The following is a 23,234-nucleotide window of genomic DNA, read 5'->3' as shown; positions in this document are numbered from 1 at the left end:
TGCCCCCCCTCCCCCCCATGCTGCACCCCCTCATCACCACCCTCTGTGGCCCCCCCTCGCCCCCCTCCCTCTGCGGCCCCTCTTACCTCCCCCCCCCCCTCTGCGCCCCCCCCCCCCCTCTGTGCCCCCCCCCTTATCCCCACCTTCTGCGTCCCCAGTCAGCCCCCCTCTGCCTCTCCACCAAATGCACTGGGCAGCAGACTGCCTCTTTCCGCCTGTCCACTGAGGGAACTGGCTGCCCCTTGCTGGAGGCCTGGACTAGAGGGTTTTTGCACTATGGTGCAGGAAGTCCAGATAAGGCAGGGCCTGTCGCAAGACTGCACAGCCCGTTAAAACTGGAGGCAGGTGCTGATGCTCTGAGCCCAGGCTGGCAATGTTGGGTAATGCTGTGGGGATTTGCAGCTTCATATATAGAACGCACTAAATTAGCGGATGATGAAACCACCGCAGGTGGAGAAACAGCATGGCCATGTTATTGGATAGCAGAGTATTGGAGGCATGTGTGGGTGCTCTGGCCGCTATGTAATGTGATGTTTGTTGTCACTGTGTCACGGGCCGCGGTGCATGAGAGAGTGAAGCACACACACACAGCGGGTCAGGCAGCGTCTGACACCTCTGCACCTGTTCAATGGTTTGGGGCTGAACTGAGAATATGTTGGTGCTTCGGTTAATGTTCCAGCAGAAATTAGATATGAGTGTTTCTATCGAGCTGAAGTTGTGCAGTGAGCTGATGCTCGGGTCTTTGCTGAAGACTGTTTCACAGCGCTACCCAAGCCCGATACTATTCCCATACCCGTTTGCCCTTCTGCATGGCATTTAAACATACCAGGGAGGACAGGTGGGCTTTTATCGTTCAAAGTGCGACCGGTGGCCAAGGACTGGACTGTGACGAACATGCATCAAGATTACAGAGGGTTGCAGAGGTAACCGAACATACAGCTGGTCTGGCCCCTCTCTTACTGTGGCCAAAGCATCGGAGAAACCAGGAGGTTGTTAACCTCCAATGGGGGAGGTGTGGTGAGGAGGCAATTAGATGCTAGAGAAGGATCGGTGAGAGAGGAAGAGGGGTAATTATTCACTGGAGAACAATGGAGTGAGGGGGTGATTGGATGCTAGAGAAAGATGGAAGGTGCGAGGGTATAACTAGACTGCCAAGAAGGATGTTGGCCCTGAGGCAGTGTAGCCAAAGTCATGGATTAACTCCCAACTTAATATCTCTAAGATCCAAGGAGAGAGTGGGCCGTTGTTCTGGCTAGTAGGGGGAGTGTTGGTCTACGTGGAGACGGTGATGAGTTGGGACTGTTTGGAGTTGGATGTTCTGCGCATTTGTTCCAGTGTTCAGCATCCTTACAATGTCGGTTAAACTGTCTTGGAAGGACGGTACAGACTCCAGACTGAGGTACATGATGGGTTAGCTACCCAGGTGGAGGCTGAGGGTGTGATCTGTTGGAGCAATCTGAGTGAGGGGATACCCGGCGGTGGGCCAGAGGAGGTGTTTCACTGTGGGGGTAGACCCTCTTCTGCAGCCTGGCCTAAGCTGTCAGACCACAGGCTGATGTTTAGCTGTGGTCTAGAGCTGTGTGCAAGGACGTTCGACAAGAACCTGTGGCTTTCTATCGTCTGGTTGCATTGGGCAGCCGTATGTACCTGGAGGAGCAACCTGCCCCTCAGCTGCTGCTGGGGGTCACAGACAGTCAATGGGGGAGCTGTAGGCCTGAAGTAGTTCTCCTCTGCACAGATGTTTGGGGATGAGAGGGGCTGGAGGAACTGCTTGCCGAGGGCTCTGGGTCTGTCCTGGACCATGGCACTGTTTCATCATGGCCAAGGAAACAGAAAATAAAATGTAGAACTAGCCCTTCAACACAAAATATCTGTGCTGAATAGGAAATAAAATGGAAGTAATCTCCGCCTGCTCTGCACTCCCTGCATATCCATGTGTCTTATCTCAAAGCTCTTAAACACCACGAGAATTTCTGCTTTCTGCACCACCCCTGGACGTGCATTCCAGGCACTCGCCACATGTTAAAAAAAACTTGCCCTGTACATCTCCTTTATACATTTCCATTCTGACCTTAAAGCTATGCCCTATAGTATCTAACATATCCACCCTTGGAAAAGGTTCCGACTATCTACCCTATCTATGCCTTTGATAATTTTATAAACCACCTAATGGTCTCCTTTCAGCCTCTGTTGCTCGAGTTAAAAATCCAAGATTATCCCACCCCTCCTTATAGTGAATACCTTCTAACCCAGGTAGAATTCTCGTATACATCTTCCGCAGCCTCTGCAAAGCCTCCACATCCTTCCTGTAATGGGGCAACCAGCACTGCAAGCAATACTCCAATTGCAGCCTAACCAAAGTTTTATGCAACAAAACTTCCTGACACAATGCTGCAACCTATGAAGATTGGGGCATTGAGTGTAAGAGTCAGGAAGTTATGTGCAGCTTTATAAATCTTTGGTCGGGCTGCATTTGGAGTAGTGTGAGAGGGTGGGAGAACCAGATGGCTGTTAACGTTGTGTTGCCAGCAGATGCTGTTGGTGAACTGTTATGCTGGCCCAGTCTCTCGGGGCATGCAACGGCTTCCTGCCGCTCTGACTTTAAATCTGAGGCACAGATCTCCTCTAGTGTTGAGACGAGAATGGAGGTATCGGTTTCTGACGCCGTGCTTGTGCATGGAGAATGAAGCGGCTGCCCGGTGGGGGGGGGGGGGGGGGTGGAGCGGACATTGGGAGGTGGTCACAGAGATTGTGGAGCTCCACGTGTTGGCGACTGCAATGGCTGCCTGCTTCTTGTTCAATGCCACATTCACCCCGAGGACATCCAGTTCTGGCTGGCATTGGCCACTCGCCTGGAGTGGTTGGTGTTGGCATGGGCCCGACCCTGGTGTTGGTGTGTGCAGGGTTCCCATCCCGCCCCTGCCATAGAGTTTACCGATGGTCGCATAATACACCCCTACTTTTCACACGTTATACCTGTATTTACAGGTTTCCCACAATGCTGAGTGTGCCTTATTTGCATGTTTGCCACACTGCTGTGCCTGATTTGCGCATTTCCCTCAGTGTGCAGAGTGCTTGGATTTGTACCTTCCCCTCAGTGTCAGGATTTGCACGTTCCCCTCTGTGGCGTGTGCTGGGATTTGCACATCTCTCTCTGTGGTGAGCCTGCTGGCATTTGCACGTTTCCCTCAATGTCAAGCCTGCTGGGATTTGCATGTTTCCCTCAATATCGAGCCTGCTGGGATTTGCACATTTCCCACCGTGTTGAGCCAGCTGAGACTTGCACGTTTTCCTCTGTTGTTCGTACTGGGATTTGCACCTTTCCCTCGACATTGGGCATGCTCTGATTTTCTGTACCCTCTAGATAAATTACATGTTTCTTGTGGTGTGACGACCAGAATTGCTCACAGTACACCAGATGCTGCCTAACCAATGATTCCCACATCTGTAACATGACTATCACAGGGGACAGATCATGGACTGTCGTCTAGTAGAAACCCACTGACTGCCACAGTTATCTGGATTACGCCACCTCCCATCCGACTGTCACCCCCAACGTGATCCCATCACCAGTTTCATCTTCCCATCACCACCCGTTTTTCCACAGAGAACACCTTCTCCGCAACTCCTTGGTTCACTCATTCCTTCTCACTGCTACCGCCCCTCTCCAGGTACGCCCCCTGCAACCGCAGGTGATGTAACGCCTGTTTCTATACCTCCATCCCCGTACCCATGCAGTGCCTTCAGCAGTCCCTGCAGGTGAGACGGAGGTTCATGTGCACCTCATCTACTGCATCCAGTGTTCCCGATGTGGGCTCCTGTACATCGGCGAGACCAAGCGTAGACTCGACGACCGTTTCGATGAACACTGGCACTCGTCAGCCAAGGTCTGCCGAACCTCCCAGTTGCTAACCATTTTAACTGCCCTTCCCATTTTTCATACGGACCTGGACCTCCTCCATTGCCAGAGTGAGGCCACACACAGACTGGAGCAACAGCGCCTCATAATCCACTTGGGTAGAGCACAACCCATTGCTACGAATGTTGAATTCTCCAATTTTGGGTAACTAACCCACATACAACCCAATTATTCCCCTTCCCCCTATTCATTGCTGTGCCCCTCCCAGACACCCTCCTCCCACCTCTCTTTCTTCCTCTGGTTTCACAAATTACACATCTTTTACCCCTATCTCACACCTTTTGGCTTTTTATTTCAGACTTTTGTCCAACCATCCGCCTATCAAAATCCCCATCACAAGTATCCACCAATCACTTGCCAGGCTTTGACCTGCCCCCTCCCCCCTCTCTTCCAGCTTCTCCACCCCCCCCACCTCAATCAGTCTGAAGTAGGGTCCTGACCTGAAATGTTACCTATTCATGTTCTCCAGAGATGCAGCCTGAGCTGCTGAGTTACTCCAGCACTTTGTACCCAGTGCCCTGGCTGATGAAGGGGCAAGCATGCCGTAAGCCTTCCCCCGTGCACCATCTACATGCCTCTGCTAAGTACTTTCTCTCTGTTGAACAACACTCCTGGCTCAGCTGTTGCTGGAGGGAGCTTTGCCTCCACCGTGTTCGGGGCCTCACCGTGTGGAGTTGTACACACATTTGCAGCTGTGTCCAGGCCATGTGGGAACCAGTGGGACGGTTGCCACCAGCATGCTTGTAAACAAACTCCACAACAGGGAGCAGGGGAAAGCTGAGAGCAGGAACGGAGAGAACACATTGACAGCAATGTGGCTGATTCTGCCCGAGGGGAAGTGAGGAGAAGCTTCTGGAAGGCACAGACATCTTAGAACTGTACAAGGCCATCTATCTCCACGTGCAAGGCAGAGGCCTGGGGAATGGATATTGGGTAGAGGGGAGAAGGGGGTAGCTGCAACAGGAGGCTTTCATTGCTGGAGTTTCAGTGAAGATCACACCTCTTCAGACAACTAGGGGAGCCCATTCGTACGAGCCTTGGATTGTCTGCCTGCTCCCTGGTGCTGGACCCCACCAAACTACCAACCATGAACCATGACTTGTTGCAGAACTTTCCTCTCTGTCATAGCTCCCTGCATTATGGTGACCTCCAAGGGCCAGGCCCTCGAGTTGTTCCCCGCCAAACACGCAGCTTGCTGCAGTGTTTCCCCCTCTGCGCCCACACCCTAACCTCTGGTGACCTCCAAGCAACAGGGTTCGCCCTCTCGTCCACATGCTGCCCCTCGGCAACGTCACAGGAGAATTAGTGCCCCTCTCACATGGGCACAGATGGTGCCACTGCACCAGCCCTCTGTCTCCTGGTTGCCAGACTTCTTGCCCAGGGTCCTGCACTGAATGGGCCAGCGTTCCCTCCCACTGTTGGGAAGAGACACCAGGCATGGTGGCGCAGCTGTAGAGTTGCTGCCTTACAGCAAAATGCAGCGCCGGAGACCCGGGTTCGATCCCGCCTACGGGCGCTGTATGTACGGAGTTTGTACATTCTTCCGGTGACCTGCGTGGGTTTTCTCCGAGATCGCTGGCTCGAAGGGCCGAACTGCCTACTCCTGCACATATTGTCTATTATCTTCGGTTTCCTCCCACATTCCAAAGGAGTACAGGCTTGAAGGTTAATTGGCGTGATAAATGTAAAAAAATATTGCCCAGTATAAAATTGTCCAACTTCCAGTATAGTCCCTGGTGGAACCTTCAGAAGGTACAAGGTACAAAGTATTATATTTAGTATGTTGCATTTCCTAGTAACTGATCTAGATAGCTAGGGCCCTGACAGAGATTTTGCGATGTTTAGTTTTCAGCAGACCTGTTTAGGCATTAATGTAAACCCCATATGTTTGACACACGAGAAATGTGGTTCAATTTCTTGGCATCTGTTGTTAATCCTAAACTCCCTGACAACTGGCCTCTCATTCACTGTTCTTGTTTCCTCTTCCACTTTTAGTGGTTTACCAATGTGTGTCAATAGGCAATAGACAAGAGGTGCAGGAGTAGGCCATTTGGCCCTTCGAGCCAGCACCACCATTCAATGTGATCATGGCTGATCATCCCCAATCAGTACCCTGTTCCTGCCTTCTCCCCAGATCCCCAGACTCCGCTATTTTTAAGAGCGTGTCGTGTTCCAATCTGAAGGATCTGTTCCTGAATCGAGAGCATTTTGGACAATTATGTTCAGACGCAATCCTTCTTGCCCAAGTTCTTTCAAATTCATTCCCACAATGAGAAGCATTGAATCTGGGAGAGCATTGTGCTGTTATTTTCTTTATTGTCCATATGCTATTGAGCCTCTCACCAGTTCACTCTTAGTTTTCTCCAGAAGCTACCTATAAATACAGGCTCAATGTCATCAGCATTACACTCACTGACTATTGCGTGTGGTATGGGTGCTTCCAGATTCTGGGAGTCCCAGATTGCTCCTATCCACCCCCATCGTCCCAGTCTAAGTGTAATGCTGGCTGTCACAAGTTTCATGCAGCAGCCTGGGAGGTGTGTGTCACATCATGCGATTGTAACTGCACTTCACACAATGATTTGTATATCCAGGGCTTGCAGGCTGTTGGTAGGACAGACTGCAGATGCTGGAATCTTCAGCGAAACATACAGTGGTGGAGGAACTCAGCAGGTCAAGCAGCATCTGTGGAGGGAATGGACAGATAACGTTTTGGGTCGGGACAATTCTTCAGACATTTTGAGCGTTTGTTGGTAATAAGGTTCTATTGAGCCTTTGTCATAGATTCAATATTAGTTTCCTCAGGATGCTATCCGTCTGAAGAAGGGTCCCATCCCAAAACATCGTCTGCACATTCCCATCACAGATGCTGCCTGACCTGCTGAGTTCCTGCAGCGCTTTGTGTTTTGATCCCGAGCTGTGGTTGGATGCATCTTGACCATTACCTCTTTTCTTTTTGCAGTGTACAAGTCTCCTGAATACGAGTCTCTGGGCTTTGACCTGACTGTTGAACATTTGATCAACATTGGGTACCCACAGGAACTGGGCAGCTTCGTCTATGACCCTATGTTCCCCACCAGGTAGGACCACGTGGAGAAACGGCCGTGAGCCAAGAGCCAGAGCTAGGGTGCTGGATGGCAGCAGGGGGAAGTGCTTACGCGAGCCGTAGGCTGTGTGCAGCTTGGTGATAACTGGGCATTGATGGTCACAGGGCTGCATGTGAGCCTAGTGGTAGTGGCCACCTGCAGATCGGTGCAGGAGTTAATGCAGTGTTTGAAGGGATGCTGATGCAGGTCTCCTCAGTTTTACATCCAGGAGGGATGCAGCTGTACTGGGGCTGAGCGTGCCACCCCGAGTCCTCCCACCCATTGCAAACTGTAGCCCTGCACCTCCGCAGCATGTTCCGGCTGCATTCCTCGGTTCAATTCTGTCTCCCGTAGTCCCGTTAAACGACCCGTTCTCTCACACTGACTTCCCCGGGTGTGCCAATGACTCGGTATGGCAGCCGAGCTTCCCTTCCCACAACAGCAGTCGGTTGGTTTGGCAGAAGGCACCAGTATTCCTGGTTATTTTTTACCATATTTGGTGCAGGTAATAAAGTTAACTCATATAAAGTTTACTCATGCAGGAAATATCAAGGTAATAAAGTTATGTAAAGTTTACTCATGCAGGTAACATCCAGATCCTGAAATGTGAATATCTCTGCCTCCACTACTCCCTCGGCCGAGGTACATCTGTTATGAGGAAAGGTTTCTCTGCCATATCTATGCCTTTCATGATTTTGTACACTTCTGTCCCGTCCGCCCTCGACTTTCTCTGCTCCAGGGAAGGCAGACTCCAGGCTCTCCAGGTAACAGACCTGCTTCAATGTGGGTGCCACCAGGCGAATCTCCTCTGCACCCTCTCCAGCACACTCACACCCTTCCCATGGTGAGACGACCCAAAATTATCAGAGCTGAGCCCGACCAAATGGAGTTTGTGTTGAATGAGAAACAGTGGTTATGGGAGCCTTGATTTCTGGTGGTGGGTGGTGCCAGGTTTGCTGGTTACGTTTCTGTGAATATTGAAATACATTCTTGTGTTTTTGAGCAGAGGCCTGATTTTTGACACGTCACATGGGAACCTGCTGAAGGTGGATGCCTATGGGAATATCCTGGTGTGTGCCCATGGCTTCAACTTCATGAGAGGGTCAGTGAGGAGTCTCTGCTGCTTCTTATTTGTTAGTGCACAGACAAAATGTGAAATATCCCCAATATACAAGCTAACGGCACAGAATTCAGGCTTCACACCTGATGGGAAGAGCGGCTTTGCCAGTGGATGCAGTTCCCCTCGCTCCCGGCCCCCTGCTCCATATTCAATGCTACTCCCCGCTCCCAGTCCCTCCCTCCCTCCACACTCAATGATCCCTCGCTTCTGACCCCCTTCTTCCCTCCACACTCGATGACCCGTGACTCCCCCCCGCCCTTGCTACAGGCCTTCCCTCCTCCACACTCGATAATCCCTACGTTGCCAGCCCTCCACACAAACTCACTCGGGAAGGAGGGGGTGGGGAGAGTCGGGGGGGGGGGGAGTGTGAGCGGTTGTGAGGTGGGGGTGCATTGTGAGTGGGGGCGTGTTGCAGCACTTTTGTGCAGGGTGGGGAGTGGGTGCCAAAGCAGGGCTGTTGGTGCTGGAGGGAGTTGGTTGGAGGGGGAGGGGGGGGGGGGGAGGTCAAGGGTAAAGTCAGTGGGTGGGGGGAGAGCTGGCGTATGGGGATAGGAGGTTTGATGCTGGTGGTGGTGGTGGAAGGGGACAGGGAGGGGGAGTGTGGATGAGTAGTTACTTGCAACTTTCACCGTTGGAGGCCTGGGAGAGCGCGGGGAGTGCAGGGGCAGAGCTGCTGGGTTGGGTGGGAAGTGTCATTTTGGAGGTGGTGGGGGTGGGGGGTTGAGGAGTTACTTGCACTGTTGAAGGGAGGGTGTCACGGCACCTTTGTGTTTTGTGCAGGCCAGAAATAAGAGAGCAATACCCCAACAAGTTTATCCAGCGGGATGACACGGAGCGGTTCCACATCCTCAACACTCTCTTCAATCTCCCCGGTATGGAGCTCAGGTCTGATGTGTAGGGGATGAGCTGAGGGAGAGGATGTGCTCCAGGGTCCCAGGGAGGGGAGGGGGGGGGGGGAGGGGGCCAGGGAGGGGAGGGGGAGGGGGCCAGGGAGGGAGGGATGGAGGAAGGGAAGGTCGTGTAACTCGGGAATTTGGTGTGTGTGATTTGGGGATTTCTCACTAGGTTCTGGTATCCTTCCTTTGCAGAGACCTACCTGTTTGCCTGCCTGGTTGACTTTTTCACCAATTGCCCCCGTTACAAAAGGTAAGTGAAGGGCTTGGGCAGACACGGTGCTGGGAGCTCAGCTCCCTGGAATTTCCCATCTCTCATCACTCTGGTTCGATCCACCAGTAAATGGCATCCCATTGATGATCAGTGTATAACAAAGTCATAATGTCATAAGCAATAGGAGCAGAATTAGGCAATACAATAGACAATGGGTGCAGGGGTAAGCCATTCGGCCCTTCGAGCCAGCACCGCCATTCAATGTGATCATCCCCAATCAGTACCCCTTTCCTGCCTTCTCCCCATATCCCCTGACTCTGCTATCTTTACGAGCCCTATCTAGCTCTCTCTTGAAAGTATCCAGAGAACCGACCTCCACCGCCTTCTGAGGCAGAGAATTCCACGCCATTGCCATTCGGCCCATCAAGTCTACTCCGCCATTCAATCATGGCTGATCTATCTCTCCCTCCTAACTCCATTCTCCTGCCTTCTCCACATAACCCCTGACACCCGAAATTAATCAAGAATCTATCTATCTCTGCTTTAAAAATATCCATCGACTTGGCCTCCACACCTTTCTGTGGCAAAGAATTCCGCAGATTCACCACCCAAAGTACAGGTACCATCTCTTGTATGATCCATCCACATTCACACCCTGGTCCTTGGGAGTAAGTGAGCAAAGCCCAAGGATGCCAGAATCACAGCACTGAAACAAGCCCTTCGGCCCACCTTGTTCATGCCAAACAAGTTGCCCTACTGGGCAAGTCCCATTTGCCTACCTCCAAATCCTTCCTATCACAGAAACGAGAGTGTTTTATAGTCACCAAAGATAGACACATAATGCTGGTGTAACTCAGTGGAACAGACAGCATCTCTGGAGAGAAGGAATGGGTGACATTTTGTGTCGAGACTCTTGTACCAGCAACAGAATAATAAAGTACTTCCTTGGTGCAGGCCTATTAATCAATGACACACATATCAATGCACAATATAATAAATGAATAACACAATGCTAGGTACATAATAGTGCAATTCTCACTCTGCCTCTTCCCAGTGCATCCGGAACTGCAGGGACAGGGAACGGTTGTTCCTGGTCCCTCAGTTTCTGACAAATGTTTATCCATCTGCTCATGGAGTGCCATCCACCTACACACCTCCCAGGAGCGTTGGTCCTTGTGGCCAATGGTTATGATCGGGAGAACAGAAGCAAAGCTCCATTGCATGCTGTGTGTTTGTCAGCAGGGCAGCTGTGTATGGCCTGATGCGGGTTTCCTTGGGCTCTGTAATCATGCTTCATAAAGTGTCCGCACCGCTCACTTTCCCTTCCCTTGGCCCGCTGAGAAACATGGGAGGCTGAGAGACTACTTGCAATGGACATTACCCGTCACTGTTCCCTGAGCTTTGGCATAAGCGGCAGAGCATGTGATGTTCTGAGCTGTGTCTCCTGTGGGCTGGTGCACATGGCATTGGGTTGTTGAGATTGCTGGGCAATGGGTGGTAGGGAGGGTTTCTTTGTTGATTATGATGGGATTGATGTTTTGGAGTTTCACCCAGTTTGGGTGGGAGAGATCCCACGGCACTGAGCCCACAGTTGGTGCTAAGGTGTCTCTCTCTCTGCCTGTGCCAGAACCAGCGGTGAATGTGTTGGTGCTGTGGGTGATTTCACCACTTGTCTTTCCCCACAGCTGTGAGACCGGCTTCAAGGATGGCGATCTCTTCATGTCCTTCAAGAGTATGTTCCAGGACGTGCGTGATGCTGTGGACTGGGTCCACTACAAGGTACCACTCCAACACTGCTCACTCCTACTCCTCCCAGCTAGGCCAGCGAGCATCGGCTCGGCTCTGCACTCAGGGTTTAAATGGAGAACCTTGAAAGGAAGGAATCCCATTCACCTTGTGGCCGTTGCACAGCCTCACAACTTTCCATGTCCTCTAGAGATACTCTCTGACCTGTTGAGTTACTCCAGCACTCTGTGGCCTCAGAGTTTTGCACTGTTAAGTGAACAAAGTGCCTTCATACTCTGGGCAGGTGAGGACCTGGTGCAGTTGGTGTTGGGCAGCCCACACACAGCAGTGTGGGAATGAGCACAGACGTTCTGCTCCTGGCACCCTGGACAGGACAGTGAACTAGTCTTGTGGTGGATCAACCTGACATCCACGCTCCCTGTCTCCCTCTCATCACCATGTCAGATTGCTCTTCCTCTACCCATGCCAATGTTCACGGTAAAAGCCTCCCAGAGATTAATGTTCAGGCATGCAGAACTGTAAGCAATTGCTGCAGGGATATAGAGAACAGCGCGATATTTGCAGCATCAGTTCAGCTCCATCCTTACAGCAGAGGTATTACTGTGTGGCGAATGTTGCGGTGGTTTTATACTCTGCTCCCTGTACGGGGGTTGACCTGGTCTGGAGGTGGCAGACTGCAGTCAGAAGCTGCTCTCTGATTCTCTTGTTTTGTTTTTAGGGTTCTTTGAAAGAGAAGACTTTGGAAAACCTGGAGACCTATGTTGTTAAAGAGGTAAATGTGTTTTCCCTGGTCTGGTTAACTGTGGGTTGGCCCCAGTGGCTCTGGGCTGTCTGCACTAGGGAGGGAGGGAGGGGTGAGACTGTAGCAGTGGCCTGTCCTGTTTATTGTCCGTGGACCGAGAGCAGAGCCCACGATGGGAGTCGGACCTTGCACAGACCTCGCAGTTAGGGCATAGTGTACTCTGGGTGGACGGTGGGTGTGGGACGGGGCGGAAGGTATGGAATTGAACGGACGGGGTGGGTGTGGGACGGGGTGATGCCATGCTGTCTGAGCCTGAGCTTCCCATGTTTCAGCCCAAACTGCCGCTGCTGCTGAGTCGGATGAATGAAATTGGCAAAGTGTTCCTGGTCACCAACAGCGACTACAAGTACACCAACGTGAGAGCCGGCTGTGGGCCCGAGGGTGGGGTGCCAACGGGGGAGGGGAGGGGGCTGGGAGGTGGGATCAGGATCGGGTAAGGGTGTCTAGGGTGGTGGAGGGTTTCTGGGACAGGGATCAGGACAGCGGGCGGGGGGGGGGGGGGGGGTTTGGACAGGGGGGTCTGGACAGGGTGGGTTCTGGGAATGGGGATCATGATCGGAGGAGGGGTCTCGGGCAGGATCAGGGTTGGGGGTGGGTGCCTGGGGCGGTAGAGGGTGTTGGTTGGATCAAGATCAGGGAAGGGGATCTGGGGTGGTGGAGGGTGTGTGGGGTGGGATCACAGTTGCCCTGGTCCCAGTGACTGACTCTCCTTGTTTTACAGAAGATCATGACCTACATGTTTGACTTTGGACACGGCCCACAGGTAGGTTAAGGGCAGGAGGGGAGGTGGGGGTTTGGGAGGGCATGGCGGTGGTTAGGCAGTGGACATTGTTCCCACTCCTGGATCAGGGGGGAGGGGACGGGGCACCTTCCATGATCAGTTGTAACGTGTGCCAGTGTGAAGGGCTGCTGCTCTGGTCCGCTGATGCATGTGTTAAATGTTGTGCGGCTCCTTGTGAGCAGTGATGATGGGCAGAGCGATATCTGTTTCCACCATCACCCCTGCCAGCGCCTTCCTGGCACCCACCATCCTCCATAAAATAAACCTCCCTGCACATCTCCTTCAAACTTCCCCCTTTCACCTTCAAGCACTGCCCTGCACCCTCTCCACATCCTTCCTGCAATGGGGGCGACCAGAACTACGCCAAAGTCTCCCTGTGCCGTGACTGGTTTGAGCTGCTGCAGACCAGAGGCTGTGCAGGAGCCCACTGGGTCAGTTCAGTTCCAGCCACCTCTCAACCCCAGCAGCCCCATCATCGCCCCCTCCCCAGGGACGCAAACATTCCCGCCCCCCCACATAATTATCCGCCCGGCTGTGGCCCAGCCTCCACCACCACTGTGGTCGGTGTTGGACGGTTGTTGCGTCTCTCTCTCTGTGCCGAGGCTCCATGCTGCTGCCTGTCCCCAGTGTGGGCTGCGAGACTGCCGCTGCCTGGTTCTGTGAGGGAGGGGAGTCCCTGTGCTCACCTCTACCCTTGTTTCCCCACAGCCTGGAAGCCCTCCCCGGCCCTGGCAGTCGTACTTCGACCTGGTTGTGGTGGACGCGCGGAAGCCACTCTTCTTCAGCGAGGGGACGGTCCTGCGGCAGGTGGACAAGGTGTGTGACGGGAACTCGAGGCTGGGGTGGTGTGGGCAGGAGCGGCACAGTCTGCCCATGCACCAGAGGGCAGGGGTGGAACGTGGCGGATACAGGGGAGGCTCCGTCATCTGCTCCCTCCCAACCAGGGAAACTCCATGACCTGCTCCCTCTCGTCACAGGCCCTTCGGCCCAGCTCATCCATGTCGACCAAGATGCCCCATCTTAGCATATCCCATTTATATGCATTTGGCCCAAACGCCCTAAACCTTTCCTATCCATGTACCTGTCATATGTATTTTAAATGTTGTTATTGTACCCACGCCAACTTCTTGTTCCTTTTCCCACTGTGGGTTTTGTCAGCTGTAGAGTTTGATATGATCGCATTTATTCCCCAGAAACCCTATATCGCCTGACAGACTTGAGAAGGGCCTGGTCTTTCACTCTGTGAATGAAGATGAATCCCAATTGTTCAAGCGCTTTTGATTGCAACATGCGCCTTAATTTAGTTCAACAAAGAAACTGACAAGTTACTAAAGAACCTTGGAATGGAACCAGGTGTGGGGAGCAGCGTTGGGCACCTCAGCCTGCAGTGCAGCGTGGCGGCTGTGGTGGTTGGCGTTGGTGTGGGGAGATGAGTGGTGGGTGGCGTTTAGGGGGGGGGACGGGTGGGGTTGGGGGAGATGGTCTGGGGTGGATTGGTCAGAGAGTCTGGGAAACGCCTACTCATACAGTCTCCACTTCCCTCCCTGAGCAGACAACTGGCCACCTGAAGATCGGCACACACACGGGGCCTCTCCAGCAGGGCATAGTGTACTCGGGAGGTGAGTGTCCCACTGATCCGCTGCCTGTCCGCAAGCCCCCGGGAGCTGCTGGGGCTCTCAATGGGGGCTGGCGATAAAAGGCCAGGTTAGCGCTATCATCTCTCCCTGGAAGTGCAGCCTGGTGGGGCTGGAGGGGGGGAAGGCAAAGAGAGTGGGGCTGGAGGGGGGGGGGGGGAGGCAAAGAGAGTGGGGCTGGAGAGGGGGGGGGGGGGGGCAGAGGGAGTGGGGCTGGAGAGGGGTGGGGTTGGATCGGGGGGGGGGGGGCAGGGAGTGTGTGGAGCCAAGGGTGTGAGGGGTTGGGGAATGTGTGGGGAGGGGTGGGGGAGCAGAGGATGTAATGGGAGCACAGGGTGTGTAGGGAGGGGAGGGGGCAGCAGATGGTGTGGGGAGGACAGGGCAGAGGGTGCGTGTGGATGGGTGGGTGGGGGAGACACTGGTTCTGCTCTCTCGTGGGGAGGGGGCAGCAGGATGCTGTGGGCTTGCAATGGTCACTATGAGCCGGGCCACTGCTGGTGATGTTGTTGAATGGGGTGAAAGGCGACCTGATTTTCATTGCCATGGGATTCTCCAGGATCATCGGACATTATGGGGGACTTGTTGGGGACGAAAGGCAAAGACATTCTCTACATTGGCGACCACATCTTCGGTGACATCCTGAAATCGAAGAAGCGGCAAGGCTGGAGGACGTTTTTGGTCATCCCCGAACTCGCACAGGAGCTGCATGTGTGGACAGACAAGAGCAGTAAGATCCCGTGCAAAGCCCCGCTACCTGCCCGCTATCTGGCCCCAGTTCACCCCCTGCAGTCTCCCCTGAGCCCATTAGTCTGTGGCTAATGGGAGTGGGAGGACCAGCCCAGGGCATCCAGGGGAAAGTGGCATTAGTGTGGGTGGTAGTGACAGGGCTGGGGCTCTCGGCAAATATTGTGAGCAATTTTGGGCACCACATCTGAGGAAGGATGTGCTGGCTCTGGAGAGGGTCCAGAGGAGGTTTACAAGAATGATCCCAGGAATAAGTAGCTTAACATGTGATGCGTTTGACGCCACTGGGCCTGTGTACATTCAAGATTCAAGATTCCAGATGGCACAGTGAAATGAAATTCCCATACAGCCATACAATAAAAAAATAAAGAACACACACTATAGAATTTAACATAAAACATCCCCACACAGCAGAATCAAAGTTTCCCACTGTGTGGGAAGGCACCAGTCAGGTGCCTGGAGTTTAGAAGAATGAGGGGGGGGACCTTATTGAAACATACAGAATAGTGAAAGGCTTGGATAGAGTGGATGTGGAGAGGATGTTTCCACTAGTCTAGGACTAGAGGTCATAGCCTCAGAATTAAAGGACGTTCTTTTAGGAAGGAGATGAGGAATTTCTTTAGTCAGAGGGTGGTGAATCTGGAATTCATGCAAAGAGTGTATATATTTAAGGCAGAGATAGATTCTTGATTAGTACAGGTGTCAAGTTATGAGGAGAAGGCAGGAATGGGGTTAGGAGGGAGAGATAGATCATCCATGATTGAATGGCGGAGTAAACTTGATGGGCCGAATGGCCTAATTTTGTTCCTATCACCTATGATCTTATGAGAGGATTATGCTCACAGCATGGCTGCCAGTAACTGGGGAAATATGGATGGCTCACAAATACTAATGGAATTCAGATGGGTAAAGGAAATGAGGGGAGTGGATTGTGGAGATGAGGGGATGCAGAACAAAGGAAGAGGAGAAATGCAGAGACACGTTCACAGGCCCCTCAGGGCGGCAGGAACTGGCTGAAGTGGTAGCGAGATGCCTGGTCTAGGACTGTGCACACAAACAGGAGGAGGTGCTGGGGCTGTATAAATACAAAGTAGACTGCAACCGCAGTATACAGTATGTACAGATTACCTGTTACTGTAAGGAAGTGGCAGGACCAGGGAGGGTGCAGACAGTTTTCGAGTGCTTGAGAACAGACTCAACCGGTGATGTTATTCTGGATCGAAGCGGTCAGGATGTGACTGAGGAAAGTAAAGTCATTGGGAGGTCTGATCGCGGTGAACAGAAGGAATTTCCCCTGGCAGAGACGTCAACGACAGTGTTAATCGGTGGATGTGAGACAGTTGAGGTAGTGTGCTGCCCACCAGCAGGAAGAATGACCTGAATTCTGGTGTGGGGCTGGTGTGGACACGATGGGCCAAATGGCTGGCTGACTTTAAATGCCGCGGGTTGCTGTTGGCTAAAGCCCTCCCATTGCCCCTGGCGCCGTGCGCCCCTGGTGAACCAGCACTGACTCTCCTTTATCTTCCAGCCCTGTTTGAGGAACTGCAGAGTCTGGATGTGTTTCTGGCCGAACTCTACAAGTGAGTATGAACAGGTTCTGGGCAAGAGTAAATTAAACTAGCGTTAGTGAGGTGCGGCACTGGTTACTGGCTCATTATTACGTCCGACTCTCTCTTTATTCTGTACTGTAATGAATCTTCTGCATTCCTCTGTCGGTACTGACACATTTCCTGCTGTTATTCGGCAAGTTTTAACATTTTTAAACATCATTTCCCTCAGGCATCTGGACAGCAGCAGTAACGAGAGGCCTGATATCAGTGCCATTCAGAGACGCATCAAGGTGAGTGAGGCCAGGGCTAACCTTGTACCTTCTGTGGAAGGTTCCCCCTCTGTTTGGGTGTGGAGGTATCCATCACCAGTGATTATAATCGGATTTCTTTCAGGACATTATGACCCATATAACCATATAACAATTACAGCATGGAAACAGGCCATCTCGGCCCTACAAGTCCGTGCCGAACAATTATTTCCCCTTAGTCCCACCTGCCTGCACTCATACCATAACCCTCCATTCCCTTCTCATCCATATGCCTATCCAATTTATTTTTAAATGATACCATCGAACCTGCCTCCACCACTTCCACTGGAAGCTCATTCCACACCGCTACCACTCTCTGAGTAAAGACGTTCCTCCTCATGTTACCCCTAAACTTCTGTCCCTTAATTCTGAAGTCATGTCCTCTTGTTTGAATCTTCCCTATTCTCAAAGGGAAAAGCTTGTCCACATCAACTCTGTCTATCCCTCTCATCATTTTAAAGACCTCTATCAAGTCCCCCCTTAACCTTCTGCGCTCCAGACCCCATGGGAGGATTCAATCCTGGCGGGTTATCAATCCCTCTGCCACCTGACCCTGGCTTTCCTCCTCTCCAGTTATCCTTGTGACTCCACCCCCCCCCCAATTGTGTTGGTGTAACACAATTAATGTTTAGTAAATTCTTTCCATGGAGGCATAGAGTGTAGAGCTTGGAAACAGGCCCTTGTTGAACAAGTTGGCATTCTAGACTAGTCCATTTGCTTGCATTTGGCACACATCTCTCTAAACCCTTCCTTTCCATATTATCTGCCCAATGTCTTTTAAGTCATAATTGCATCTTCTGGCAGCCTGTTCCTGATACAAACTACCATTTGGGTGGAAAAACTTGCCCCTGAGGTCCCTCTTAAATCTCTCTCCCCTCACCTTAAGTCTATGCCCTTTAGTTTTAGAACCCTCTACCCTGGGGAAGAAGAGTGTAAGGAATCACTTGATTCATGCCCCTCCTGATCTTGTACACGTAAATCAAGTCACCCTTCTTCTTCTTGCGTATGGCGTGCACAGCCTAAAGTTGTAGGACAACTTGTTCTATTTGATCTTATTTGATTGTGCACGCCGGGTTGATTGCATTCATCGAAACAGGGTGGACCCAGTGAAGGTTGCAATCTCTCACCCCTGAGCCTCCTACATTCTAAAGATTAAAAAGTCTGAATCTATCCAACCTCTCCCTGAAACTTAAACCTGTAAACCCTGGTGAATCTTTTTTGCACTTTCCAACTAAATGACATCCTTCCTGCAGCTGGGTGACCAGAGTTGCACGTAGTACAAAGCTTTTGGTGTGCTGGCCTTTATAAATCAGAGCATTGAGTATAGAAGTTGGGATGTAATGTTAAAATTGTACAAGGCATTGGTTAGGCCAATTCTGGAGTATGGTATACAATTTTGGTCGCCTAATTATAGGAAGGATGTCAACAAAATAGAGAGAGTACAGAGGAGATTTACTAGAATGTTGCCTGGGTTTCAGCAACTAAGTTACAGAGAAAGGTTGAACAAGTTAGGGCTTTATTCTTTGGAGCGCAGAAGGTTAAGGGGGGACTTGATAGAGGTCTTTAAAATGATGAGAGGGATAGACAGAGTTGACGTGGATAAGCTTTTCCCACTGAGAGTAGGGAAGATTCAAACAAGGGGACATGACTTGAGAATTAAGGGACAGAAGTTTAGCGGTAACATGAGGGGGAACTTCTTTACTCGGAGAGTGGTGGCTGTGTGGAATGAGCTTCAAGTGAAGGTGGTTGAGGCAGGTTCGTTTTTATCATTTAAAAATAAATTGGATAGTTATATGGACGGGAAAGGAATGGAGGGTTATGGTCTGAGCGCAGGTATATGGGACATGGGGAGAATACGTGTTCGGCACGGACTAGAAGGGTCGAGATGGCCTGTTTCCGTGCTGTAATTGTTATATGGTTACTCCAAGTGTGGTCTCACCAACGACGTGTACGGCTGCAGTTCATTTATAGATGTGAATCCATATGGTGTTCCCTCCTCCTGTCCCTCAGGCACTGATCACTGAGTTCACTTGACTTAGTAAAGTGTGGAGTCATGCATTTTGGTAGTCTGAATAAAGGCGTAGGTTTTTTTTGTAAATGGGGAGAGAATCCAGAAATCAGAGGTGCAAAGGGACTTGGGAGTGCTGGTGCAGGATTACCAAAAAGTTAATTTGCAAGTCGAATCGGTAGTAAGGAAGCATGCGTAATGCTAGCATTTATTTCAAGAGGACTAGAATACAAAACAGGGATGTAATGTTAAGGCTCTATAAGGCACTGGTCAGGCTACTATTTGGGGCAGTGTGAGCTATTTTGGGCACCATATCTGAGGAAGGATGTGCTGGCTCTGGAGAGGATCTAGAGGTTTACAAGAATGATTCCAGGAATGAGTGGGTGAGCGTTTGTCGGCACTGTACATGTACTCGCTGGAGTTTAGAAGGATGAGGGGACCCCTCATTGAAACTTACCGAATAGTAAAATGCTAGGATAGAGTGGATGTGGAGAGGATGTTTCCACTAGTGGGTGAATTTAGGACTAGAGGTCATAGCGGCAGAATTAAAGGACATTCCTTTAGGAAGATGAGGAGGACATCAATGGCTTAGATTCTTGATTAGTACGGGTGTCAGGGGTTATGGGGAGAAGGCAGAAAAATGGGGTTAGGAGAGAGATACAGTAGATCAGCCATGATTGAATGGCGGAGTAAACATGATGGGCCAAATGGCCTAATTGTGCTCCTATCCCTTATGACTTGCTCATTCCTCTGTATGGAACTGTATCTGCCACCCAGCTGCCCATCTGTTTCAACCATGTCCTGTTGTCTAAAACGGTTTATAATTGTAAATAAGAGGTTTTGGAGACAGCTGCACGTCCCAGCAGGGTTCCCACTGGCAGACAAGCTCCTGTTACTCAGTGATGCTCGCCCCACGATGTAACAAGTGATTCTGTTCTCATTCTGTGCATAGTGAAGAGGTTTAATCCCTCATGTTCTACATTCTGCACCCTCTTACCCCTCATATACGAAGCTACCACTTCCTTAACTCAGCAGCAGGTTACTCTGGCTGAATGACTGTTGAATTTTTCTAATTGCCAATATTCTGCAATCTAAATGGAATATAAGATGACAGTGAGGAAGTTGAAACCATTCTTGATGACAATATTGTCCCTCCTGCATTCTACCACCCTGCAGAAAGTCACTCATGACATGGACATGTGCTATGGGATGATGGGGAGCCTGTTCCGCAGTGGGTCCCGACAGACTCTCTTCGCCAGCCAGGTCATGCGTTATGCCGATCTCTACGCAGCCTCGTTCATCAACCTCCTGTACTACCCCTTCAGTTACCTCTTTCGTGCTGCCCATGTCTTGGTGAGTATGTTATCTGATCAGAAATGTGGGCATCTTGCTTCATTGCGCCACAGACTTACCCTGTCAAGCCCTCTCTACGTTGAGGTACTGTCCAGTACCTTTGTCCCCAGTTTACTGAACCTGCTCGTGCGTTGTGCTGTAATGATGCTGCCTGTGATCCCACAGCTGCTGGAGCCTTGGGTGAGCTGCATCAGTATCCCTCGCCTAGGACAGACGTGAACCACAGCCAGAGGAGGCAGGGCCAGGCACTGGCGTTTGCTGCTACATGTATGCTGTATGCCCCTGATCTCCTCACACACTCTGGGTGCCACGGGGGTTCTTGGTGATTGTGAGTTTAATGGTGTGCGTTGAGAGCCGTCTTGATTTGTCCTGTTAGTCTCGGCTGCTGCTGTTCACTCTCCCATCACCCAGGTTAATATTCCCAGGTGGAGTCTGCAGCCAGCAATCAGGGTGCACACCTGATCTTTGCTACAGCCAACAAACTGTAGAGCAGAAATCATTCAACAAAGCCCCTTGCATTCAAACAAGTCATCTGTCTTCCCCAATGCTCGTCAACACCCCTCTTGCTTTGGTTCCTCTGCTTGCTGCTGTATGTTGCTCTCACTGTTGCATACTATGCCCGAACAATTCCAACCTCTCTCTCTCTCTGTCCAGTCTTTCTGTGATCATCCTCCCACACCCTGCTCCTGTGCACAGCTACTCTTGTTTCTGCCACGCTCCCTGTTCCCATTCCTCGGACCTCACCCTTCGGCTCGTGTGCTTCTCCATCCTTTAGATGCCCCATGAGTCGACCGTGGAGCACAGTCAAGTTGATATTAATGATGTGGAGTCTCCGATGGCAACACGCAACCGTTCGACCAGCACCGTAGATATGAAAGACACCGAGTTCAAATGGCATCACCTGACCCGGTCCGTCAGCGAAATCAAACCTCCCAAACTCTTCCCACAAACTCCGCAAGAAATCACACACTGCCACGATGAAGATGACGATGAGGAAGAGGAAGAATAGTGGCAGTGAACTCCTCTACCCTGATTCCTACCCCACGGAACTGACAGTCTGAGGCTTGCAGGGTAATGGTTGGTGATCTGGTTCATGGTGATTGTAGTGAAATATGAGGGATTTAAAGGGACAACGGTGTTTTAACGCTGGAAAATAATGGCTGAATGATGCTAACTTTTTTCCATTTTTTAAGTGATTTGACAATATACAGATGTTTTAATAACAGGTCAGAGGTTTGCATTGAGTGTGTGCTGATGGATATGGTGGAGTGATTGTATAGAACAGAGAAGGAAGTGCCTGCACACTTTGGCCTTATCCATTGATTTATTACAGCCCAGGGTATGTGGAAAATGCTCAGTTACAGGCCTCTCGCTTGAGTGGCCTGAACTGTTCATGGATCTGTGTGGCTTGTTTACGGGGTATCAGTTTTAAATCAGGTATTGAACTATCTGTTTGAATCAAAGCACAAACTAGTGGGTGTTTACCCCGAATGGAGAGAGGGCTCGCGCGGTGTGCCAGGCTCCTCCTTCACTGCAGCCATGTGTACATCATGCCTTGTGACTATGCAAGTTAGCAGGAACTAGTATCCACCTAGGGGCCACACGATGAGGAACTGCTGCTTCCTGCATTTCTTGCGTCTGCTCTGGAATTGGGTTGGGAGCAGGACTGGAAAGCCAGGCTGGACCTCCAAAGAATCAATTTTGTCTTCAGTGCAGTTTGGTTCCCATTTGGATTAAAAAACAATCGTGGATAGAATTGATGGTTTCATTAATATAACGTTTAATTCCTGGAGGAAATGTAAACATGCATAGTAGAATAGAGGGTTCACTCTGCCCCAATCCCTGGGAGTGAGGGATGGGACAGTGTAGAGGGAGCTTCATTCTGTGTGTGACGGGACGATGTCGGGGAAGCTTCACTCTGCCTGCCACCTGCAGTTACATTGCCTTCTGTTCACTGTGTGAACTGTTTGAGCAAGGTGGTACAGGACCGTGTGACTGAGCTGTTCCACACCAGCAGTATAGCTTTGACTATTTGTTACAGGGAAGAGTAAGGAGTTGAGAGCCTGGACCTGTATAAAAGGAGAAACTATCGTAGGATGGATGCTCTATCTTGTCATACACTCCGAGGATAGTTTTATCCTGGACATGTTTCAATCAAGCTCCCTATGCCTGGTTATATTTCCTATTTCCTCATAGATAGATGCTTGGTCTATCTAAATTCCAAAACTCTGACATTCGGTGATAAGTTCTCCTGATCTATCACAAGTGAACTCTGGCCCCAGTTCTGAATCATCTATGCTGTCAGTATGAAAGTTCAGCAAGTTCGATGGGTTCAGATCCCACAAGAACCTCGAGTCTTCTGAGGTATTAGATGTGTGGGGATGCTCTCTCCACTTACATTGGTTTAGCCAGGTTTAGAATTCTGGTTAACTGCAGTGTTTCCTCAAAGGGCAGTGTTTTTGTGTGGGCCTGGCTCCATCTACCATGTGAAAAGGTGCTGTGGATTTAACACCCTAGCTTTCACTCATGCCTTTTAATTTTGGCCCAACTCAAAGATGTTTGAAAATAACGTCGTCAGGTTACAGCTGCTTGCATCCCTCCAGCCATCTGTACTTTGCCTGCCATTCACTGAGGAAATTCTCTATGAGAATGTTCTTCCAATTGTGTTTAGCAGCAAGGGTGGACGGCCAGTGACACTGTGGAGCTGAGTGACGACGTGGACAGAGTGAGCATGTTTTCAGCCCTTGTCCATCAGTACCGAAACATTCAATAACGTGAACAAGCAGCGCAGAGAGGAGAACCACTTCACAGCAAACTGGAGGAAGATTCGTTCAGGCTCCGGTTCTGAGCAACAGAACTGCATGCACTGTGCACTGAACATGTGTGGTTTCTGCAAGTCGTCTGTTCAGACTTTCTCTTCCACTGTAAAAATGTAACTGATTCTATTTGTAAAATAAAATATGAAATGTTCAGTGTGATTGAGAAAGTACCTCCTGCTACTCAGGCAAGAGAAGCAATGAAACCCAGCAGCTGGTGCAGTGATGGCAGAATAAATGTGAGGTACAAACTCCAAACA

At 50.9% G+C, this 23,234-nt stretch overlaps 1 protein-coding gene across 6 annotated transcripts in view; it reads left to right on the top strand.

Annotated features, from left to right (window-relative positions):
• Positions 1–23,128, top strand: part of nt5c2 (5'-nucleotidase, cytosolic II) — a 44,497-nt gene extending 21,369 nt beyond the window's left edge. For 5 of the 6 annotated variants that reach the window (XM_033034211.1, XM_033034213.1, XM_033034212.1 and 2 more), the window contains 15 exons: positions 6,882–6,999; positions 8,012–8,107; positions 8,906–8,997; positions 9,214–9,271; positions 10,918–11,011; positions 11,697–11,750; positions 12,053–12,136; positions 12,502–12,543; positions 13,270–13,377; positions 14,114–14,180; positions 14,752–14,922; positions 16,468–16,519; positions 16,719–16,779; positions 19,982–20,158; positions 20,934–23,112. In XM_033034211.1, the coding sequence (XP_032890102.1) occupies positions 6,882–6,999; positions 8,012–8,107; positions 8,906–8,997; positions 9,214–9,271; positions 10,918–11,011; positions 11,697–11,750; positions 12,053–12,136; positions 12,502–12,543; positions 13,270–13,377; positions 14,114–14,180; positions 14,752–14,922; positions 16,468–16,519; positions 16,719–16,779; positions 19,982–20,158; positions 20,934–21,167 (1,508 nt within the window). In that variant the 3' untranslated portion in view covers positions 21,168–23,112. Of the gene's footprint in view, positions 1–6,881; positions 7,000–8,011; positions 8,108–8,905; positions 8,998–9,213; positions 9,272–10,917; positions 11,012–11,696; positions 11,751–12,052; positions 12,137–12,501; positions 12,544–13,269; positions 13,378–14,113; positions 14,181–14,751; positions 14,923–16,467; positions 16,520–16,718; positions 16,780–19,981; positions 20,159–20,933 lie in introns of all 6 variants that reach the window. The other variant, XM_033034216.1, reaches the window with a different exon arrangement.
• Positions 23,129–23,234: the final 106 nt, after the last annotated feature.

This window comes from Amblyraja radiata, chromosome 15 (assembly GCF_010909765.2).
Source record: "Amblyraja radiata isolate CabotCenter1 chromosome 15, sAmbRad1.1.pri, whole genome shotgun sequence".
NCBI lineage: Eukaryota > Metazoa > Chordata > Chondrichthyes > Rajiformes > Rajidae > Amblyraja > Amblyraja radiata.
This window is presented reverse-complemented; position numbering and strand designations above follow the sequence as displayed.